This window comes from Triturus cristatus, chromosome 12 (assembly GCF_964204655.1).
Source record: "Triturus cristatus chromosome 12, aTriCri1.1, whole genome shotgun sequence".
Taxonomy (NCBI): Eukaryota; Metazoa; Chordata; class Amphibia; order Caudata; family Salamandridae; genus Triturus; species Triturus cristatus.
In genome coordinates, this window is record NC_140595.1 from 656,109,946 (window position 1) to 656,128,246 (window position 18,301).

Below are 18,301 nucleotides of genomic sequence, written 5' to 3' on the forward strand. Positions count from 1 at the left end.
TGTCTGCTTTCTCACTGTGGTGATTGCAAGACTGCCAAGAAATAAGAAAATTGTGCACATCGGACCTAAAACAGGCCTGATGTGTCTAAGTGGGCATCACGTGATGTTTCACTCATGGGTTTCCACTAAATGTCTGAGCAATGAGCCGACTGCACAGGAGGGGGATTGTAAAGAGAATTTTGCGATCAGCTGATCTATCTTCCTGCCTTAACACTTCGCTCGGCAAAGCTAAGTCTGCCAGTGATCCCACAATTCAATAGAAAGAAACTGGGAGGTCGCTCATTCCGGGTTCTGGCTCCTGCCCTCTGGAGCAGCATGCCCCCTGATCTAAGGAATACTCAGTCATCTTTTTTTTTAAAGTTTAATAAGCTTTATTGACATAATGTTCATCATACAACATAGGGCAAAATCGCAACAATATTTGAGAATAACCAAAATATGAGATAAAAAATATGCCATAAAACATAGTAGAAAACTGTTTACAATTTTAGGGTTTAAATAGGAAAAGAGGAGGAAAGGAAAGAAAGGGGAGAAATAAGATATACTTTGCAACTGAGGCTCAAATAGCAATAAATACACATCAGAACAAAAAGGGATACAATTAATATATTCATTTAAATTTTGCAATGTTGAATATTGTTAAAGAAAAAAAGGCAAAGAAATAGAAAAAGAAATTCATGGAGGCTGGAAGTTTTCAAAATGATTACAGGAGACCAGAGAAATAAAGATCCTATTTAAATAAACAGTCAATGGTAACCAAAATAAATCTCTATTTACCTGTGGATTACAACAGGAAGCGAAAGCAGTATCCAACCTATGATAGTGGCATACAGTGCTCCACCAAGACTTTTCTAAGAGCTTGTTTGAGCATTTCCAATTAAATGTAATCTGTTGAAAAGCTAAAGCTAACATGAGGTCAAACAACCCTCGTTCATGAGACAATAACCCAAGTGACTCTGATAAACTTCCCATAACACAGTCATCTTTGCTTCAAGTTATTCGGTGTTTTGCTGGGATACTGAGATAAGTGATCAGGGAGAGGTGACACTGGTGCACAGGACGCAATGGCATTTAGTGGGGGGCACAATTATTCTTAGTAACTAGTGATGACAATATGCTGTATAAGTTATGGTACTTATCAGTATACAACACAAGGCAGAAACAGATTTTTATGTGGGAGCTTAAATTACAAAATATTGTCTTTCCAACCCAATTCATATTGTTCACCTTGGACGGATGAAAGACTGATTTGGCCCCCCTGAGAAACAATTTCCGCAGCATGATTGTAACGCACTGAGTTAACTCACTGGGGTGAACTGAAGAGTCAGATTGGGTTGCCCAACCCTAAGCACTACTCACATTTCTGTTCTTCCTCAGGGACGATCCGGTACACTTTGTAGGGTTCCGAAATGTCCAGCTGGGAGCGGTCGGTCACTTCCTCAAAGTCGGGACTTTTGTTCAAGGCACAGCGCAGTCTGGTCTTCCAGGTGGCGGGTTCGGCTTTGTCCCCTTCTTTGAATTTACCTTTGAACACTGCCCAGGCCTACAAACATATCAACCCAGTCATTTTAAATAAACAGTAAAACAAACATTTTCCACAATGGATACATTATAAGCACAAGTTTCAGGAGCAAAGAGTGTTCAATAATTGCATATTCAAAATGGAAGCATGAACTGCTTTGGGCTAAAGACCATGGCTGCTTTAAGAGCGAGGATGAGATTACATCACTCCTCAGTTCTGTTAGCCTCACTGGTATTGGTTCAAATCAGGAGTGCATACATTTTACTGTGAGTGAACTTCTTAGAGTAGCCTATGCACAGGGCTACTGGCATTATGTGCTAAAGGAGGACCAAACAATGCAGGAAGAAAAATAGCAGGAATATTTTTCTATTTTGACATTCTAATCGATATTAACACTGTCTGAGCAACACTGTCTGACCAACTGTTTCAACTCATGAACACACGTATCAGCAACTGAAAAGTGACCACTCAAATCTCTACAAGGGTCTGGCCCTGCAGATTACCACGTGTGACAAAGTGTTTTAAAACTTTTGATCCACTTGAGCTAGAGTCATATTTTTTATAGAAACTTGCAGATTATTCAGGTGATTGTGGAAAGTGTGGTAAATCTAGAATTATGCAGAAAACGCAGAAGCCCGACAATCACATACTTCTAGGAGTATTGCCTATACATCACAGTGGAAGTACCAGCGGTGACTACAGGTTAAAGATTTACTTGCGTTAGACTAGGTAGTAAAGGAAGTAGCAGTAGAGGTAATAGTAGGTTCAGTATTTCTACACGGCCACAACTATAACACATATGGATGCACATCATATTGAAACTGGTGGTAGTTTACGCGCTACTTATAGTATTTTGTGTTAAATGCTCTTCATATAGGAAAACACATACGGATTGAATTGCTTGTGTTAATAGTGGTAGTGCAAGTAGTAGGCCTGCTTGCAACAGTGGTGCCAGGAGTTGTATTAACAGAAGATATGTTTACAGCAGTTGTTCGAGTAAGTGGCATAATAGTATTGGTATTAAGATCTCTATAGGGCAACAGGCTTACCATTTGCAGGTTTGTCCCACGTTTGGGTGCTCTGTCCCATTGCCGCCCTCGTGCAAAACACCAAAAGTCTCGCTTTTTGCTGCTCGCAGCTAAACTGCCTGATGGGACACTTTGTGCTGCCTTTGAGGTCTCAATGTAGCACTGGCCATGAATGAGGGTCCCATCTTGTCGACCCGCTGCCTGCTGTAGGTCCGTAGGTTCTACATTTCATGCAGTTCTGTCTTAGCTTTGACGATTTTTCTACTTTCTATGTCCGTCCATTTCTTTTTAAATTATCATCAGAATATGTCTTAATTTTGGGAAACACCCTTTACCATGCAGCCGGAACCAGGCAGTGCCTTTACAACGCAGGCATCACATCGAACGCTAGTCGTTACAACGACTTTCTTTAGGGAACGTGGTGTTGGGACTAGTGTTGGATTCAAAGTCCAACACCTTCCCTACTGGTACGACTGTAGTTGGAATAGTAAATTATATTATTCCAACGTCCAGCAACCCCCGAAGGCAAGTCGTTGTCACAACATGCTTGCTAAAGGAACACGTGGTAACGACACAGTAGTGGTAGTGACGACTGCATTGTTAAGCCACGAGTGGTTTAGGGGTGCATGGTTCCATCATACAACCCCTTATTTTCACTGCAAGAAGGTGTTTTCATGCATTACTACCCTTTGGGCCATCTTGAAAGGGTCTAGCGCACAGCACTTCACAAGGCAGTACTGCGATCCATTGCTCAGTGTGTCCTGGTGGTTGCAGGGGCAAGGCACCGGGTCTTGTTTTTCAAAATAAGTCTTTTATCCAGACGGGGGACAGAAAGACAGAAAAGGGAATAAGGAGGAGGAAGAGAATGAAAGAAAAACAGTAACAAGGGAGAAAGCAGGGATAAAAATGCAGGTGGAAGAAAGAGGCATGAGGTGGAATCAAGACTGACATCCTTGGCATTCAACACCACCGACACTGCTGGCCAAGGGCTCCTAAGAAAAACTTTGGGACCCTGCACTTTTTATTTTACAAATGAATCCAACTGGCAGTATTTCTACAAGGCATTCTGCTCAGTTTACAGCCCACCTTGCCCTCCGCTCCCAGGCAATTCAAAGCTCAGTCTACCAGAGGTAGAGATATGTTGGTTCTACCAGACAGAACCTGCACACCACCAGGCTCACCCTTGGTTCTGTCTGTCAGTGCAGAACGCAGTGAGCATCCACCTCCAGGCTACCGGGTTGGTACCCATCGCTCAAAACCAGTGGACGAGACAAATGGGGTTTTAGAAGGCTTCCCAGCAGTCCAATGTCTCCAAAAGCACACTAAGGGACTTTCAAAAGATTCTAGGTGAAAGGAAATCCCACGAGTTTCGTTTCTCAGTACTCTTTTTGTGAAATTCCTACATACTATTGGCATGTTTCCACAGTCCTGAGGCTTGCTGGCGCTGCTAATAATGAGTGTTATCACGGTCTCACTCAATAGTGTTTTTGCAATCCTTGCAAGGATGAAAGGTTGAGTGCCTTCTAGTTTCACACTTATGACCAGACAGTAAGACACAGATCTCTGCAGAAAAAACATTTACCACTGAGCTGCATTTTTTACTGACATTTCTGGAGCCTGACATGAATTCACCCATTGGTACAATGCGACGCACAGTTCTCAGAAACGTTAATCCAATACTCAAGGCTTTAAGGAGAAGATGGTATCTTTAGAGTAAGACTTTATAGGTGCCAGGTTGACATCAACTTAGGCCATTCTGCACACGGCTGTGGTCAACACTCAAGAAGTTTTAAACTGCATTCAACAAATGCTTTTCTAAGGCCAATAATATATTTAAAGGATGCAAAACAATTGTTGCAAGTAAGTTACCCTTTCTATTTTCTAGTTTCAAAGCAGAGAAGCTGATCCTAAAGTAAACAATGCAAGTAGAGCTCATCTGTGCAGATTTGATTCCAGTCCGCTTTCTTCTTTTTCCCATGTGACTTATCAGTGAAAGGCCTCCAAGCACTTCTCAATGAAAGGCCTCAAAGCACTTCTCAATGAAAGTCCTCCAAGCACTTCTCAATAAAAGGCTTCCAAGCATGTCTCTATGAAAGGCCTCCAAGCACTTCTCAATAAAAGGCTTCCAAGCATGTCTCCATGAAAGGCCTCCAAGCACCTTTCCATGAAAGACCACCAAGCACTTCTCAATGAAAGCCCTCAAAGCACTTTTCAATGAAAGCCCTCAAAGCACTTCTCAATGAAAGGCCTCTAAGCACTTCTCAGTGAAAGTATGCTAAAGCTGGAGGCATTCCTACCTATTTTCTGAGGTTTTTGGAGTCTTGTTAATAATGTCACATACAACACTATATTGCGGACTCTTCAATAACTATGATATTTGAATGCTGCTACTCCGCTTGAAACACAGGTAAGAACTACTTTAACAGGTATGAAGAAAAGTGTCAAAAATACAACCAAACTGGTTAAAAACCTGAATTTGAGGAAAACCTTCGAAAAGTTGGGCATGTGTAGATTGTGAAAGCTCTCTCCCAAACTAAAACTCGGCCCAGCACCAATGTTTCCAATATCTAAGGTTCTGCTGCTCCTCACTGCTGCCTCAAACGGTGCACATCTATGCAATATTTATATAACCAGCCTAACCAGGAAGCAACAAGACTCTGTACATAACTTAAGGCAAGGAGTATTGACCGTGTACGTAAATCGTCTGATATCATGCTGTGGTTCCTTTCAGCAGCACAATGGGAATGTTCAAAACATTCACTGTAGGTTATTTTTCCACCTGAATTATTTCTTGTGATATGCCTGTCCATCAGTTACAAATACGTTTCTAGAGAGTTTGAGGAGGTCTCTTCCCAAAAAATACTTCTGCAATGATTTGACCAACATTTTAAGATGGCTAAGACTCAGAGTTATCGGTTTTTGAGGGTGCAGACCTACTTGTTTTTAGCACAAAACACAACAAATAAAAAAATTGTCTTAAAAAAGCTCATAGTTCTACATAAGAGATTCAGGGAGATCGCTGCTTCTGAGAAAAGAAATATTGACGGCACAAAAAGAGAGTGACCTTACTGCAGCACAAAATTCCAGCTATAAAACAATAAATGTGTTTATTGTGTTTGTAGAGTGTCATTTCAGTTACGCACACTGCTGTGGCGTCTGGTACATGAAGGCCAACATTATATGCATTTCCACTTGAGAATTGTGAGCCAAACAGTGGATCAGAGCCAAAAAAAAGATGTTACAGGCTGCACTTGCTTACTCTATATTTATCGAAAGAGGAATATGTGTTTGACGGTGATGAGCACATTAGTGTAAATTTAATAATCTTTCACATGATGGATTGTTATAGACTAGAGTGACCTGTTCACCTTTGTTTGACACCTTATCTGGCCCTGGGGAAATTTAGACCGGCCAAGAGCTCTGAACCCAGATTTACAAATTGTTCATGCAAAGGCAGCACAGCATCCAAATGTGCTGCACTCTGTTGCACAAGGGGCAAAACACAGCAAACAGCCATATCTACTAGGATTGACCTGCTGCTGGTGACATCTTTGCACGTTTTAAACAAGGATTTGGACTGGAACTGTACACTTCGAGCACAACCCCATATGCACAGAGAAACTCAGGAGGTTCCCACGCATCACAAGTGTGTTGTGCATTGCAACATATATGCAATGCATCTATTTATTTGAGAAATAAACATGTTTCCCCATCCTTGTGCCTGCTTATTGTAAGTGTGTTGATGCTGACTGGCTGTCTTAGTTTAATAGGTCCGGTCACCAACCTATGGAAACTTGTGCTGTAGTAACATCCCCCTTGATGCAAAGTGTCGCAACGTGGATTTGCACTGTGAAAAATGTGTCTTCCATGAGCAAAGCACTGTATGCACTAGATAGCATAAAGCATGTGCCACTTGCACTTCTTTGCAACCTGCTTGGGACTATGCAAAGCCTGAATACATATATGCCTTGGGTTTTACCAGTATATCACAGTGCCACTTGTGGGAATTTGAAAGCTAATAGTTATTGATCACGTATGTTTTAACAATGCACAGTTTTTACCTGATAAAGCGGCAGTCCTAATGGTTTAAAATTGTCCAAAAGTCATGAGCTAGTACAGATTCTAATCGTAGACACAGGGAAACTGTGGTCTCAAGAATACAGGGAAGACATCTCCTAATATTGTCCAAATCACTGACACTTCATCATCAATAATTCTATATTCGGTCAAACAGGCCAGAAAAGACACAGGAAAAACACAAAATTGCGTGGTCGGGCATGGGTATAATCAAAGCTCGGTGGCGCAGCAAAATAATTCATCAATAAGTCGGCAAACAGGGAAAAATACCTAACATACTCACGTAAATGATCAAGCGTAAAATTTATCTATGTTAAAAGCACCAAAAACAACACTCACATATTTTACCAACCTCAAAATGATTTAAAAAATATAGAGCTGGTACACCATAATTCAATCCATTCACCACTCACATTTCCACAGCAGGTGCATTGACCCACTGACAACTTAAGTGGATGCTACAGGCCGAATTTACACTACCACTCTGAGTTTTACAGGATGTTTAGTCCCCGCTTACTTCTTTAGTTTATACATTTTCAAACCATAATGCAGTACAGTAATCACACTGGTGGATAAGCTGCAGCCTTACCTTAAATATGGAGGCATCTACTTCCTGGTTGTAGTCTTGCTTCCCAGCATGCTTCCAGGGGATCCGGAACATGCTCTTGTCATCGTTCTCCCAGACCAGTCCTGGGTACAAACCGCTGTCGATCTGTTCGATCAGCCATTGCCTGAGGCGCCTTCCTCCGTTCCTGTCACACATGCTAAAAAGGATGAATGTACAGCTGTTTATTAAACATTGTGGCCATACAGAGTGTGCATAATAGATGCTGAACTGCCCACTGGTGCAAACATAAGGTGATAAAGATTTTTAAGTTTTGTGGGTCTTGAAAAACTTGGCTTGTGCTCTCATCTGGAGAATTGAGCTACCAGAATATTTTATTCAGAATATGAGTTGAAATACATACTGCATCCCATAAACTATGTACAAAAAGTCAGCTGGTTAGAGTTATTAATAAAAATCTTCAGCCAATGGGACGATATTTTTATAAATGATACTGCGACATACCACCCTAGGATGTGATGACAGCCAGACTGCACAATGTGATTCAACAATAAATATAAATTTCCACACAACAAATCATTGCTTTGCATGCTTTTAACACTCGTTAGAAACTGATGGAAAATACTTTACCATTTGCCCATGTTGAACAGAAAACTCTACTGAGCTCAGATACTTGGACAAAAGGGAGCTATTGGCATGAATGTGGGTACACACTTAAACTTATTGTGAATATATCATTCCAACCAAAAAGCGGTGTCTAGCTACTGAAACACGTGAACTTCCTCCATCAAGCAACTATTCATGAAAACAGCACGGCTTGGAACTCTCCACAGTGCATTAAGAAAGGGGCATCAAATGATCTATTAGCAAAGCTGACGGCCGCGTAACCAAGAGTTCTGTGCTCTAGTCACGGCTTCCCGCTCTAACTCTCAAAAAACTATTTCATCTGCCTTGGCCGTAGTACCCTGACCTACAAAGATTGAAGGATCTTAGTAAATGTTCTATGTCTGTAATGCACCTAATACAATAAATGTACAAAGGTGTCCAGAAAGTTCCCACTCCGGGGCACAGCGGTCAACACTAAAGTTTGTACCAAAATTTGACGCGTGGAGGAAATTAACCTTCACTACCGCAAGACTCATGTCAACAAATGATATAATTCCCAGGGATTGATTTAGCTTCTTTAATACCAAGTAGAATAGTCTACGAAAAATAATCCATGTGTTTTCATTAACTTTTACAGGTCTGCCAAAATCAAGTTAAAATATTAGTAAAAGAGATGGACTCTGCCACTAACCCCCCCCCCCCCACCCCCCCCACCCCCATTACATCTAGAACCTATCTTTGACCACCCTCACTAGTTATAACTCTGAGTGTTTTAGGTTTTCTGTACTTTGGTGTTTTGAAAAGTGAACATTTTTCACCATTTGCAAATTTCCTACTTGAAGTCCACCTTCAAGCATGAGATGCTATCCTGCGCATTGAGAGACCATTTTAACTCCATTGCAAGAGAGGTTTCACCCTAATCATACCCAGGTAATAATGAAAAAATCTATGCAGACGTTTTCTCTGTCATGTTTACCTTTTGTAGGGTTGTTCTAAGAGCAGTGAAAAACCTATGACGGGCTTTTCTCTGTTTGCTTAACTTCCTGAAGCTGGGCAGACATCCATAGAGCTCTGAAGTCCATGAGAAAAAATGCAACTTCACACATCCAATTTACAACAACTCAATGTTCAATTTGAAAAAAGGATAAGACCATAGAATCCAATCAGCAAATGAGACCCAACATCCAGCAGACCCTATGCTATTATATTTGTTCAATAACCTGCTGATCAACCCTTCGACAATACAACAATGAATTTATAAGTCAAGGAGGCCAGCAAGCTTGGACTGTTAAGCACTGTGCTCTATGGAACTTTGGAAAAACATAGGGATACAGAAAGGCTAATAGTGAGTGTAAGAGGCTGTGCCGAACAGACTCAAGTCTCCTTGGAGTATCTTTCAACGCCGCACACTCTGCGGTGACCACCTGGTACATTCAAGACCCACCTCTTCAGCATCAAGGAAAGGAATGCAAACCCTGTTAAAAAATGCGAAGTGCTCTATGTACCTTTACATGATTTTTACCATGGATCTTCAAGGCTTCGCCATGGGTTAGGCCAGATTTGGGACTACATACATTAGCCCATTTCATTGTGGGTTCTTTCATTCTTTCTCACATTCGGTGACAAAAAATCCCCAGCAAAGTCAACATATTTCACTGACATATTCAAGAATTATGCTGTTGCTTCGGAAGCACTCAGCAAATGGAGACTGAACCTGAGCCAGAAAGTGCAATGTTGTGATTTTCAAGATCTACTTCCTCTAAGAAAAAAAAGCATATCGAGGAAATGTAGCAAGAACTAGTAAGAGGCACAATTTTTTTTTTTCCATTTTGCAATATTGAGTCAAGGATCGATGAACCGTTGGCAGCTGAGTACACGTAAGAGGTGAAGTGATGGTTTCGACTGGTGCAAGGATTTTTTCCACACCAAGAGCCATAATGCATCCCTGCCCCCCGACATAGGAACAATCTGCCGTTTCTGGAGGCAATCTGGGGACCTCTGGTGGCATGAGGCTTCCATTCCAACCACCTACAGCTCAACTAGCATGTGCTCGGGAGATTTTCAGGTCTATCTTAGTAAATTGCATGTGCAATACTGCATACATGCTGCACATAGCAAGGGCTATGGCTGAAGCTGATGTAATTTGCGCAATGTTCCTCGTGGGGCCTCCCAGAGCTCAAGACTTGGGCCCCTGACCTAGGTTCTATTTTGCAAACTGCATCAGAAACAGCAGACGGACCGTCATTTTTTGCCCCTTCTTTCCTGCACAAAATTGTCATTAAATCCTACTAAGTTTTTACCATTGTCACTAGCCAATTATGCTTATTAATTTACCATTTGCTCTATAATGTACAATAATAATCCTGTAAAAGTCTTTATATGCTACATAGCTTTGACTGTTAATACAGACCTAATGTTCTCTTGAAGGCACCATTTGTCACTAGGTGTTCTTTAAATTTGTTTTTAAATCCCACAATGTTTGATTAAAGTTACTTTGCTAATGCTTTGACATGTGCATTAAGTATCCCTACATTTGGCTCCAACTCGCACCGCCCACATCTGTGAGGGGCCCGCCCCACCCCTGGCACCAAGTGCATCAGAGATTTTGTCAAAGTTTACGAATGTCACCCACTGCCAAGCCATTCCAACTTCTACGAGGCTGGGTATACGCACGAACCAGGAATATGTTTATTTTTATTAGGACAGTACAAGATCTTCTGATCAGAGATGAGACACTTTCAATAGCACAGTACCCGTACTCCTCAGCAGGTCTGCTACACTTTAATCAAACAGTACACAAGCTCCTCAACACTACTGCCGTACTTTGAACAGGACAGTGATGGTACCGCTCAGCAGGGCTCCACTGGTCCTGATGAGATAGGACAGGCACTTCACAGCAGGGCATGTATGCACAGTGCAGCACTTCTAAAATGGGCTGCAGTATCGTTGATTGTATTTTGTCAGCATTTGTCTTCAGGAAACAAGTGCAGAGAAAGGAAGTCTGCATTTTATTTTTTTCATTTCAAGCAGTGCTGGGGGCTGCATCCTTTCAAGGTCCAAGTGCAAACCACTTCCGCATTTTTAAAGCTATGCACGCTCTTTGCTGTATGCAGAGCGACAAGTCACACCTCTGTCTGAGGGGTGCACATTTGTATCCGCCGGTCTGTCTAGCAGAGTTCCTGCATTAACCAGACAGACTAAACCCATCAAAGTTCCATTTGCTGCAGCGAGCTCCATCAAAGCCACCAGGATGTCTTTGTTTGAAGCTCAGCCAGCGTTCTGCGGTAGAAAGTTCCCGGAAGTTCCGTTTGGCTTTAGAAGAGCTCATCGGAAGTCCAACAGCAGCAGAGAACGATGTCAGGCTACCTTCGACTGCAGCAAAGCACACAAGCTCTCTACACCTGCAGCAGAGCACACACAGCTGCTCTGTCAGTGCAGCACCCAATGTTCTCATTTGACCTCCAACTACAGCAGAAGTCACAATTTCAAGCTGGTTCAGATGCAGCAGAGCAGCCAAATTGTCTTCAACTGCAACAGAGCTCCTATTGTCCATAAACTGCACTAAAGACCACAGTGAAGCCCTCGGCAGCAGACTCGCCTTCCCAAAGTAAACCTTTTGCAGAGCTCTTGATATGCCCCTGCTGCAGCAGAGCCCTGTAAATGTAGACTCTTCAGCTGCAGCAGAGCTCCAAACTGCATTCCAAATGCAACAGAATCCCTCCCCCGGACACCCCCTGTCAGCCAAGGCCTTCAGCTGCAGCAGAGCCCCAAACTGCATTCAAATGCAACAGAATCCATCCCCCGGACACCCCCTGCTCCCGAACGCCTTCAGCTGCAGCAGAGCCCCAAACTGCATTCAAATGCAACAGAATCCATCCCCCGGACACCCCCTGCTCCCCAACGCCTTCAGCTGCAGCAGAGCCCCAAACCTGCATTAAAATGCAACAGAATCCCTCCCCCGGACCCCCCCTGTCAGCCAAGGCCTTCAGCTGCAGCAGAGCCCCAAACTGCATTCAAATGCAACAGAATCCCTCCCCCGGACACCCCCTGCTCCCCAACGCCTTCAGCTGCAGCAGAGCCCCAAACTGCATTCAAATGCAACAGAATCCCTCCCCCGGACACCCCCTGCACCCCAAGGCCTTCAGCTGCAGTAGAGCCCCAAACTGCATCAAATGCAATAGAATCTCTCCCCAGACACCCCCTGCACCCCAAGGCCTTCAGCTGCAGCAGAGCCCCAAACTGCATTCAAATGCAACAGAATCCCTCCCCCGGACACCCCCTGCTCCCCAAGGCCTTCAGCTGCAGCAGAGCCCCAAACTGCATCAAATGCAACAGAATCCCTCCCCCGGACACCCCCTGCTCCCCAAGGCCTTCAGCTGCAGCAGAGCCCTAAACTGCATCAAATGCAACAGAATCCCTCCCCCGGACACCCCCTGCTCCCCAAGGCCTTCAGCTGCAGCAGAGCCCCAAACTGCATCAAATGCAATAGAATCCCTCCCCCGGACACCCCCTGCACCCCAAGGCCTTCAGCTGCAGTAGAGCCACAAACTGCATTCAAATGCAACAGAATCTCTCCCCAAACACCCCCTGCACCCCAAGGCCTTCAGCTGCAGCAGAGCCCCAAACTGCATTCAAATGCAACAGAATCCCTCCCCCGGACACCCCCGGACACCCCCTGCACCCCAAGGCCTTCAGCTGCAGCAGAGCCCCAAACTGCATTCAAATGCAACAGAATTCTACCCCGGGCACCCCCTCTCAGCCAAGGCCTTCAGCTGGGGCAGAACCCCGCTTTCTCGCCGACGTCAGCTGCAGCAGAGCCCCCCGCGTCACTCAGCTGGGGCAGACCCCGCTTACTCGCTGACGTCAGACGCAGGTGAGCCCCGCAGCGTCACTCAGCTGGGGCAGACCCCACTTACTCGCTGACGTCAGCTGCGGTGGAGCCTCACACTCCGCTTAAGCTGCAGCAGAGACCGCCTTGCATGTGTGGGAAACCCGTAGCCGATAACCTGCTCCAGGCTCCCGTCGAGGTGAGAAATGAATCACTGCCTGGTGCTCCCCGGCGGAGTCAGCGGCGTGAGTGGAAATGCACGTACAATAACCTGCAAAACCAAGCTAATAAACCAACCTAACTGCAGCGCTTTGTTGGCCCTACAGACAAGGGTTACTACAGTCTACATAAAATAATTCCGCAAAATATAAAACGTTTTGCGTGTGACTGTCGCCAGACAGAAAACAGTTGACATTTCCATGAGATGCTACAATTATACCGTCAGCATAAAATGATAAACGAAGCTGTAGTTCTATAAATTCAATGGATCCTGCCCTGGGTGTGGGTTCTGCAGTGGAGTAACACTGTTCACACATTTGGTCCTTTCCAGGACCACACACGTTGCCGCACACTGCGCTGCACTCCCCTGCGCCTTGGGGGCGTGGGCCCCACATTTTGTGCAGCCCAGTCCGAAGGTCTTTGCTCTGCAAGTCTTTATCCACCACCGGAAGTCACGATCTCCGCACTGGGTTTACATTCTGCATGGGTTAACACTGTGGTCACATCCTGTGCTGCCCAGTTTCACGTTTTGTTTTGCACAATCACACATTCGAGGCAGCCCGGTCCCCAATTCTAAACTGCATGGTCCCACATTTCGCAGTAAGCAGTCTACCATTCTATGCAACTAGGTCCCTCCTCTGTTAAACACAGTTGGGTATTCTCCTGTCCAATGTGCTACCCAGTCCCACACTCAGCGCCTGTGTTATCCAATGGGCAAAGATGCACAGAAAGACACTTATTGCACAGCCACATTCTACGTAGCCTAATATTTCTTCCGAGTGGCCGAAGGCCACATTCTGCACTGCCCAGTCTAATGTATTTGTTGTCTGTCCAGTCCCACATTCTCCTAGTGCAGTCTCACATTCAGACCAGCCAGCCACACACTCTAGGTTGCATAGAAATTACATTATGCACAGGGGTAACATTTTCCCCTCCCAGCCCCATATGTCGTACTACTAAGTCACACCTTGTACATTGCCTAGTCCGTTCTTATGTGCTGCGGCCCCGCGCTCTGTGCAGTCCATTCTTCTGTACTGCAATGCACAAGGCAATGTGTTGCATAGTGCAGTGCCACTTGTTTCTTTATGCAGTGCCCTCTCTCTGACCTGAATAGACTCGTATTCTGCATTGAGCATTCACATTCAATCTGTTCTGTCCCATTTTCCAAACACGCGTAGCCTACATTCCAGACAATATGTTTTCAGTTCCATGCTGCATTTCCACATATCTACACATTGCACGTGGTCCAATCACCCAAAGTCAAGTTGTTTAAAGGAGTCTGCTCTCTCTCGTGGGCTGATCAGCCCTATGCTCTGGTCTGCACTGTCCAGCAGCCTGTGCTTTTAAATCCAACCCTCTGGACTGGGCTGTACCATGTTTAGCGCCGCACATCCCATCATAGATACTGCACTATTCAATGACACTTTTTGCACAGCGCAGGTTCATGTCTCGCACCGTCCAATACCCCATTCCACATCAGCCTTTCCGCACAATCCACGCTGGACTACCCTACTGCGCAATCCACGCTGCAGGGTAAAACATCCTTCAACGTTTAGTCACACACTTAAAATTCACCTTGCTGCAATGCAACTGGATTTGCACAAAATCACTCCGTGTAATATTACCCTAAAACAACCCTCCCTCTTATGTGCAAAAAAAATGCTGACAGGTAAAACACAACGAGCCTGCTGGCTGACAAAAAGTTACCGGAGAGAAATAGCTACCTGTACGCTGCCGCCCTGTGCTCCCTGTTTGCTCACAATCTCCGTGTGCTCTGCTCCTGCGGGACCCAGCTCAGTCTCCAGGTCAAACAGGAGGAACCGCACAGTGACACTATATTATCTGTGGCAGTAGGCGGGCCCTGCCCACGTTCCTTTAACAGTCAGACTCATCGGCCAATGGGAAGAGCGTGCGGGTCCTCAATGTCTAGCCAATCAGTGCAGAGCCGCTTCTCCTCAGCACCGGGCTTTCCGGGAAACCCAAACCTCGTGCCGTGACCCTGGGTGACGCTGGGGTACGCTTCTCTGCCCACGCTCTGGTCTGCGCGCCCTCATCTCCTCTCGTGTTCATACATCTTGTGACGCATCAGACTGGCGAAGGAGTAAAGTCTGGGGGAGCGCGGAAAGCGAGCATCCCCAGCAATCCTAAACTCCATGCTCCCCCCAGAGCACCGTGTCAATAATGTGTCTGTCACCGAGAGCTTGTGATAAACGATATCTTAAAGTTCGAGCCTGTCTTCTGTCCATCTTCCCTTTTTGTTTTCTCCCCCTCAGAGAGCCCCGAGCTGGTTACGTCGCGGAGGGAGGTAATCTTCCTCGCAGTCTGAAGGAGGTAGCTCGTGTCCGGAAGGAAGGTGACCGAGGCTCACGACGCGCACAGGTGGGAAGTCCCTTAACTCGTGGCTATCAGTGACTCCAACGCCCACGCTGAGCAAGAGGGAGTTTTTAATCGAAAACATTCTCACATTCTTATTAACACCCAGGGCCCGGATCTGACACTGGTCCTAGGAAATTGTTCTCAAGTGACCTTCGTTTTGACGTTCCGATCAACATGTTACACTCGTTTCCTCGAAATAACTTATTTCTTGATATACGCCCCCTCCAAATGATTCCTCCCTGTGAATGGAAACTTCAAGCTCGAATAGCGTTTTAATGGGAGAGGACCCTTATTGCAACTTATGAAGATTGAGATAAGTGCTGCCGAGAAGGGTCGCAGAATTGTGCCTAGTTTTTGGTTATCAAATCTCAGGTAGAGGTCATAATTGTAATTATCTCAATCCCGCTAAGGCGGGACCCCGGTTGCTGGCACGTCAGGGCCCCCACACATTGTATCACTCTCTGGCCAGGGGTAGCCAGAGAGCTTAAATAAACGGGCGGAGGTCACTCGGGACTTCTGGCCCACACAGTGATACCAGAGTGGTTGTGCGTTGTGTATGTGCCGACACCAGCCCCTAGTGCGAAAGAGTAGCAACGCTACATTAATCAAGGCCAGCGAAAGGTTCGAAGAACAGGTTTAGCACGGGTACCAAAGTCACGCATTGATGGGATCGAATCAAAATGTCATGTAAGAGTGTGTGCAAAAGTACTTGAGAAGTACTGCTTCCCATACTCATAAATGCTTTTATAAATCGATCCCACCACGATCTTTAACAACTGAGGGAAAATAGAAACAGAGTGTGTCATTTTCGTTCTGACGGAGGTCGCCGGTGTGGTCCTCCATCAATAAATCATTCAAACAGTATTTATATAACGCTGCTAATCACCCCAGCAGCGGCCCGTGCAGGTAAGAGCGGTGGGGCCGGGTGGTGGGGGGATTTCAACAGACGACAAGGGAAAATTACTTATTTATTTAATTTTCCCTCGTGGTCGTCTGCCGATTCCCCCCCTCAACCCAACCCCACCGCTCTTACCTGCAGGGGCCGCTCCTGAATCTCACGCAAGGGTATCCAGGCGCTGAGAGCCCCACTGCTCGGATGGAATCAGTTGAACAGCCAGGTCTTGAGTCCCTTCCTGGTTTCCTGAAGGAAGGGTAAGGTGCAAGGATGGAGGCTGTTCCAGGACTTTGTGGTGGGGCAGAAAGGGCATCCTCCACTGTTGCTTCGGGGGATGCAGAGCTTGTGAGAGACATAGAGGAAGGGGGAGCATAGGTGTCTGGAGGGCTGGTGGAAGCTCAGGGGGTGGTTGTTGTTTGCTGGTCCTTGAATGTGCAGGGCTTTGTAAGCGTGGTTCTGCTTCTTGAATTGACATTTCTTGTAGATGGTGAGCCAGTGGAGTTTCTTGAGGTGTGGGGTGATGTGGGTCTGTTTGGGGAGATCGAGGATGAGTCTGGCCTCTGAGTTCTGTATGGTCTGTGGTCTGCAGTCTTTTCAGGAGGTGTGTGGTGATTCCAGCCCAGAGTACATTGCAGTATTCCAAGCGGCTAGTGACGACAGCTTGAGTGACGGTGTCACGATTCCCCATCTCCAAACCCTTATCACAGAGAGGACCCACCTCAGCGCCCCCCTAGGGTATGAAAGCACGAGAGAGAATGACTGAGACCCGTGGCACTACAACTCCCAGCATACCCTGGGACACTCCTCCGCCGTTTTGATTGGCGGACACTAATTCAAACTCCCCCTTAAGCACCTCCTCCACTGGAAGAAGGTGCTTGACAATCCGTTTAGCTTCCCACATCGGAGCGGATGCTTTCCTTCCCGCACCGGATTTTCCGAAGACAACGCCGTGCAGACTTCATCAGGGCGGACGCTTTCCTTCCCGCACAGGATTTCCGAAGGCAACGCCGTTGCCGACTTCATCAGGGCGGACGCTTTCCTTCCCGCGCAGGATTTCCGAAAGCAACGCCGCTGGAACATTTCAGCGCTGTGTTTGAAACTTCCGTCCCGATCGTCATCCGACCCCGAGGGCTGCAAGGCATCTCGGTGGGCACTCACGCAAGTACTACTCCCTGAGAGTGACCGAGGTTGCCTAGCTGGGTACCCTCGTTCCTTTTTATTTCTTCTTGCTTTGTTCTTGTTCTTCCCGCACAGAGGTGCCAGGAGAGAACTTACCCGGATTACTTTCTGCTTGGGCAGGACTGCTTTCTGCAGCCTCAGTCCACCACGACTCCTCTTCCCCCGCCCTGTGGGTACAAACTCTCGTGCCTATAACAGGGGGGTTTCTACATCTGTCCGGATAGCCCCGGGCTGCGCCTCACTTCAGTACTTGCAGCCTCTGCCTGAGGTATCACGGAAGCACAGACTTCCATTCGAACCCTTACCTTTGATCCAGTTAAGAACGGAACGCGTTCTCTACGTGTGAGTTCGGACTTGTATTTCCTAGTCATGACTGCCTAGTTCCAGTAAGTGTCTGGGGTGGTTGCCTTGGGAAGGGAAGGGACGGGGGCGAGTGGATGCCAGAGCGATAAGTGCTGATACCTGTGTACCTTCTTCTCGTCCATCTATAGGGCCCTTCCACTATCCGGACTTCGAACCCATACCAGACACAGGCCAGACGCTTCCCAGGCAGTTACCTTTCTTATTTTGTCCCCTTCCCTTTTCCCTGGGGTGCTGAGTCACATAGCTGCGTATTCTTGCACTGTGGGGCATAGCGTTTCGGAGAGCTGGGAAGCTCCTCAGCTCGTCATCGTTCCCGCTGGCTGCTGCGACAAGGTTAGTGGAGGCTAACACTGTCCGTCACCACTAACACCGTGACAGACGGTCAGTCTGGTGCTGGCTGGGTTCCATTTGAATATCTTTTGGAGCATGCAAAGAGTGAGGAAGCAGGCGGAGGAGACTGCATTGATCTAGTTTTTCATAATGAGTTTGCTGTCCATGATGACTCTGCTCTATCCTCTGCCTGAAATGGGTTCTTGTCGCAGCGCGGGGACACACTAGCTAGTGCAGCCATGCGCTTTATACATTTTATTTGATTTGATGATGCAAAGGTTCTGGGTGTGGTCTGTTGGAGCGGGTGACGGTC

General features: G+C 46.1%; 1 protein-coding gene across 1 annotated transcript in view; it reads right to left on the bottom strand.

Annotated features, from left to right (window-relative positions):
- Nucleotides 1-15,259, bottom strand: part of IRF8 (interferon regulatory factor 8) — a 32,818-nt gene extending 17,559 nt beyond the window's left edge. Inside the window, exons 1-3 of the mRNA XM_085639977.1 lie at nt 14,570-15,259; nt 7,217-7,391; nt 1,360-1,543 (exon numbers count right to left, since the gene is read on the bottom strand). Of these exons, the coding sequence (XP_085496103.1) occupies nt 1,360-1,543; nt 7,217-7,390 (358 nt within the window). The 5' untranslated portion in view covers nt 7,391; nt 14,570-15,259. The remainder of the gene's footprint in view (nt 1-1,359; nt 1,544-7,216; nt 7,392-14,569) is intronic.
- Between the last annotated feature and the right edge of the window lie 3,042 nt (nt 15,260-18,301).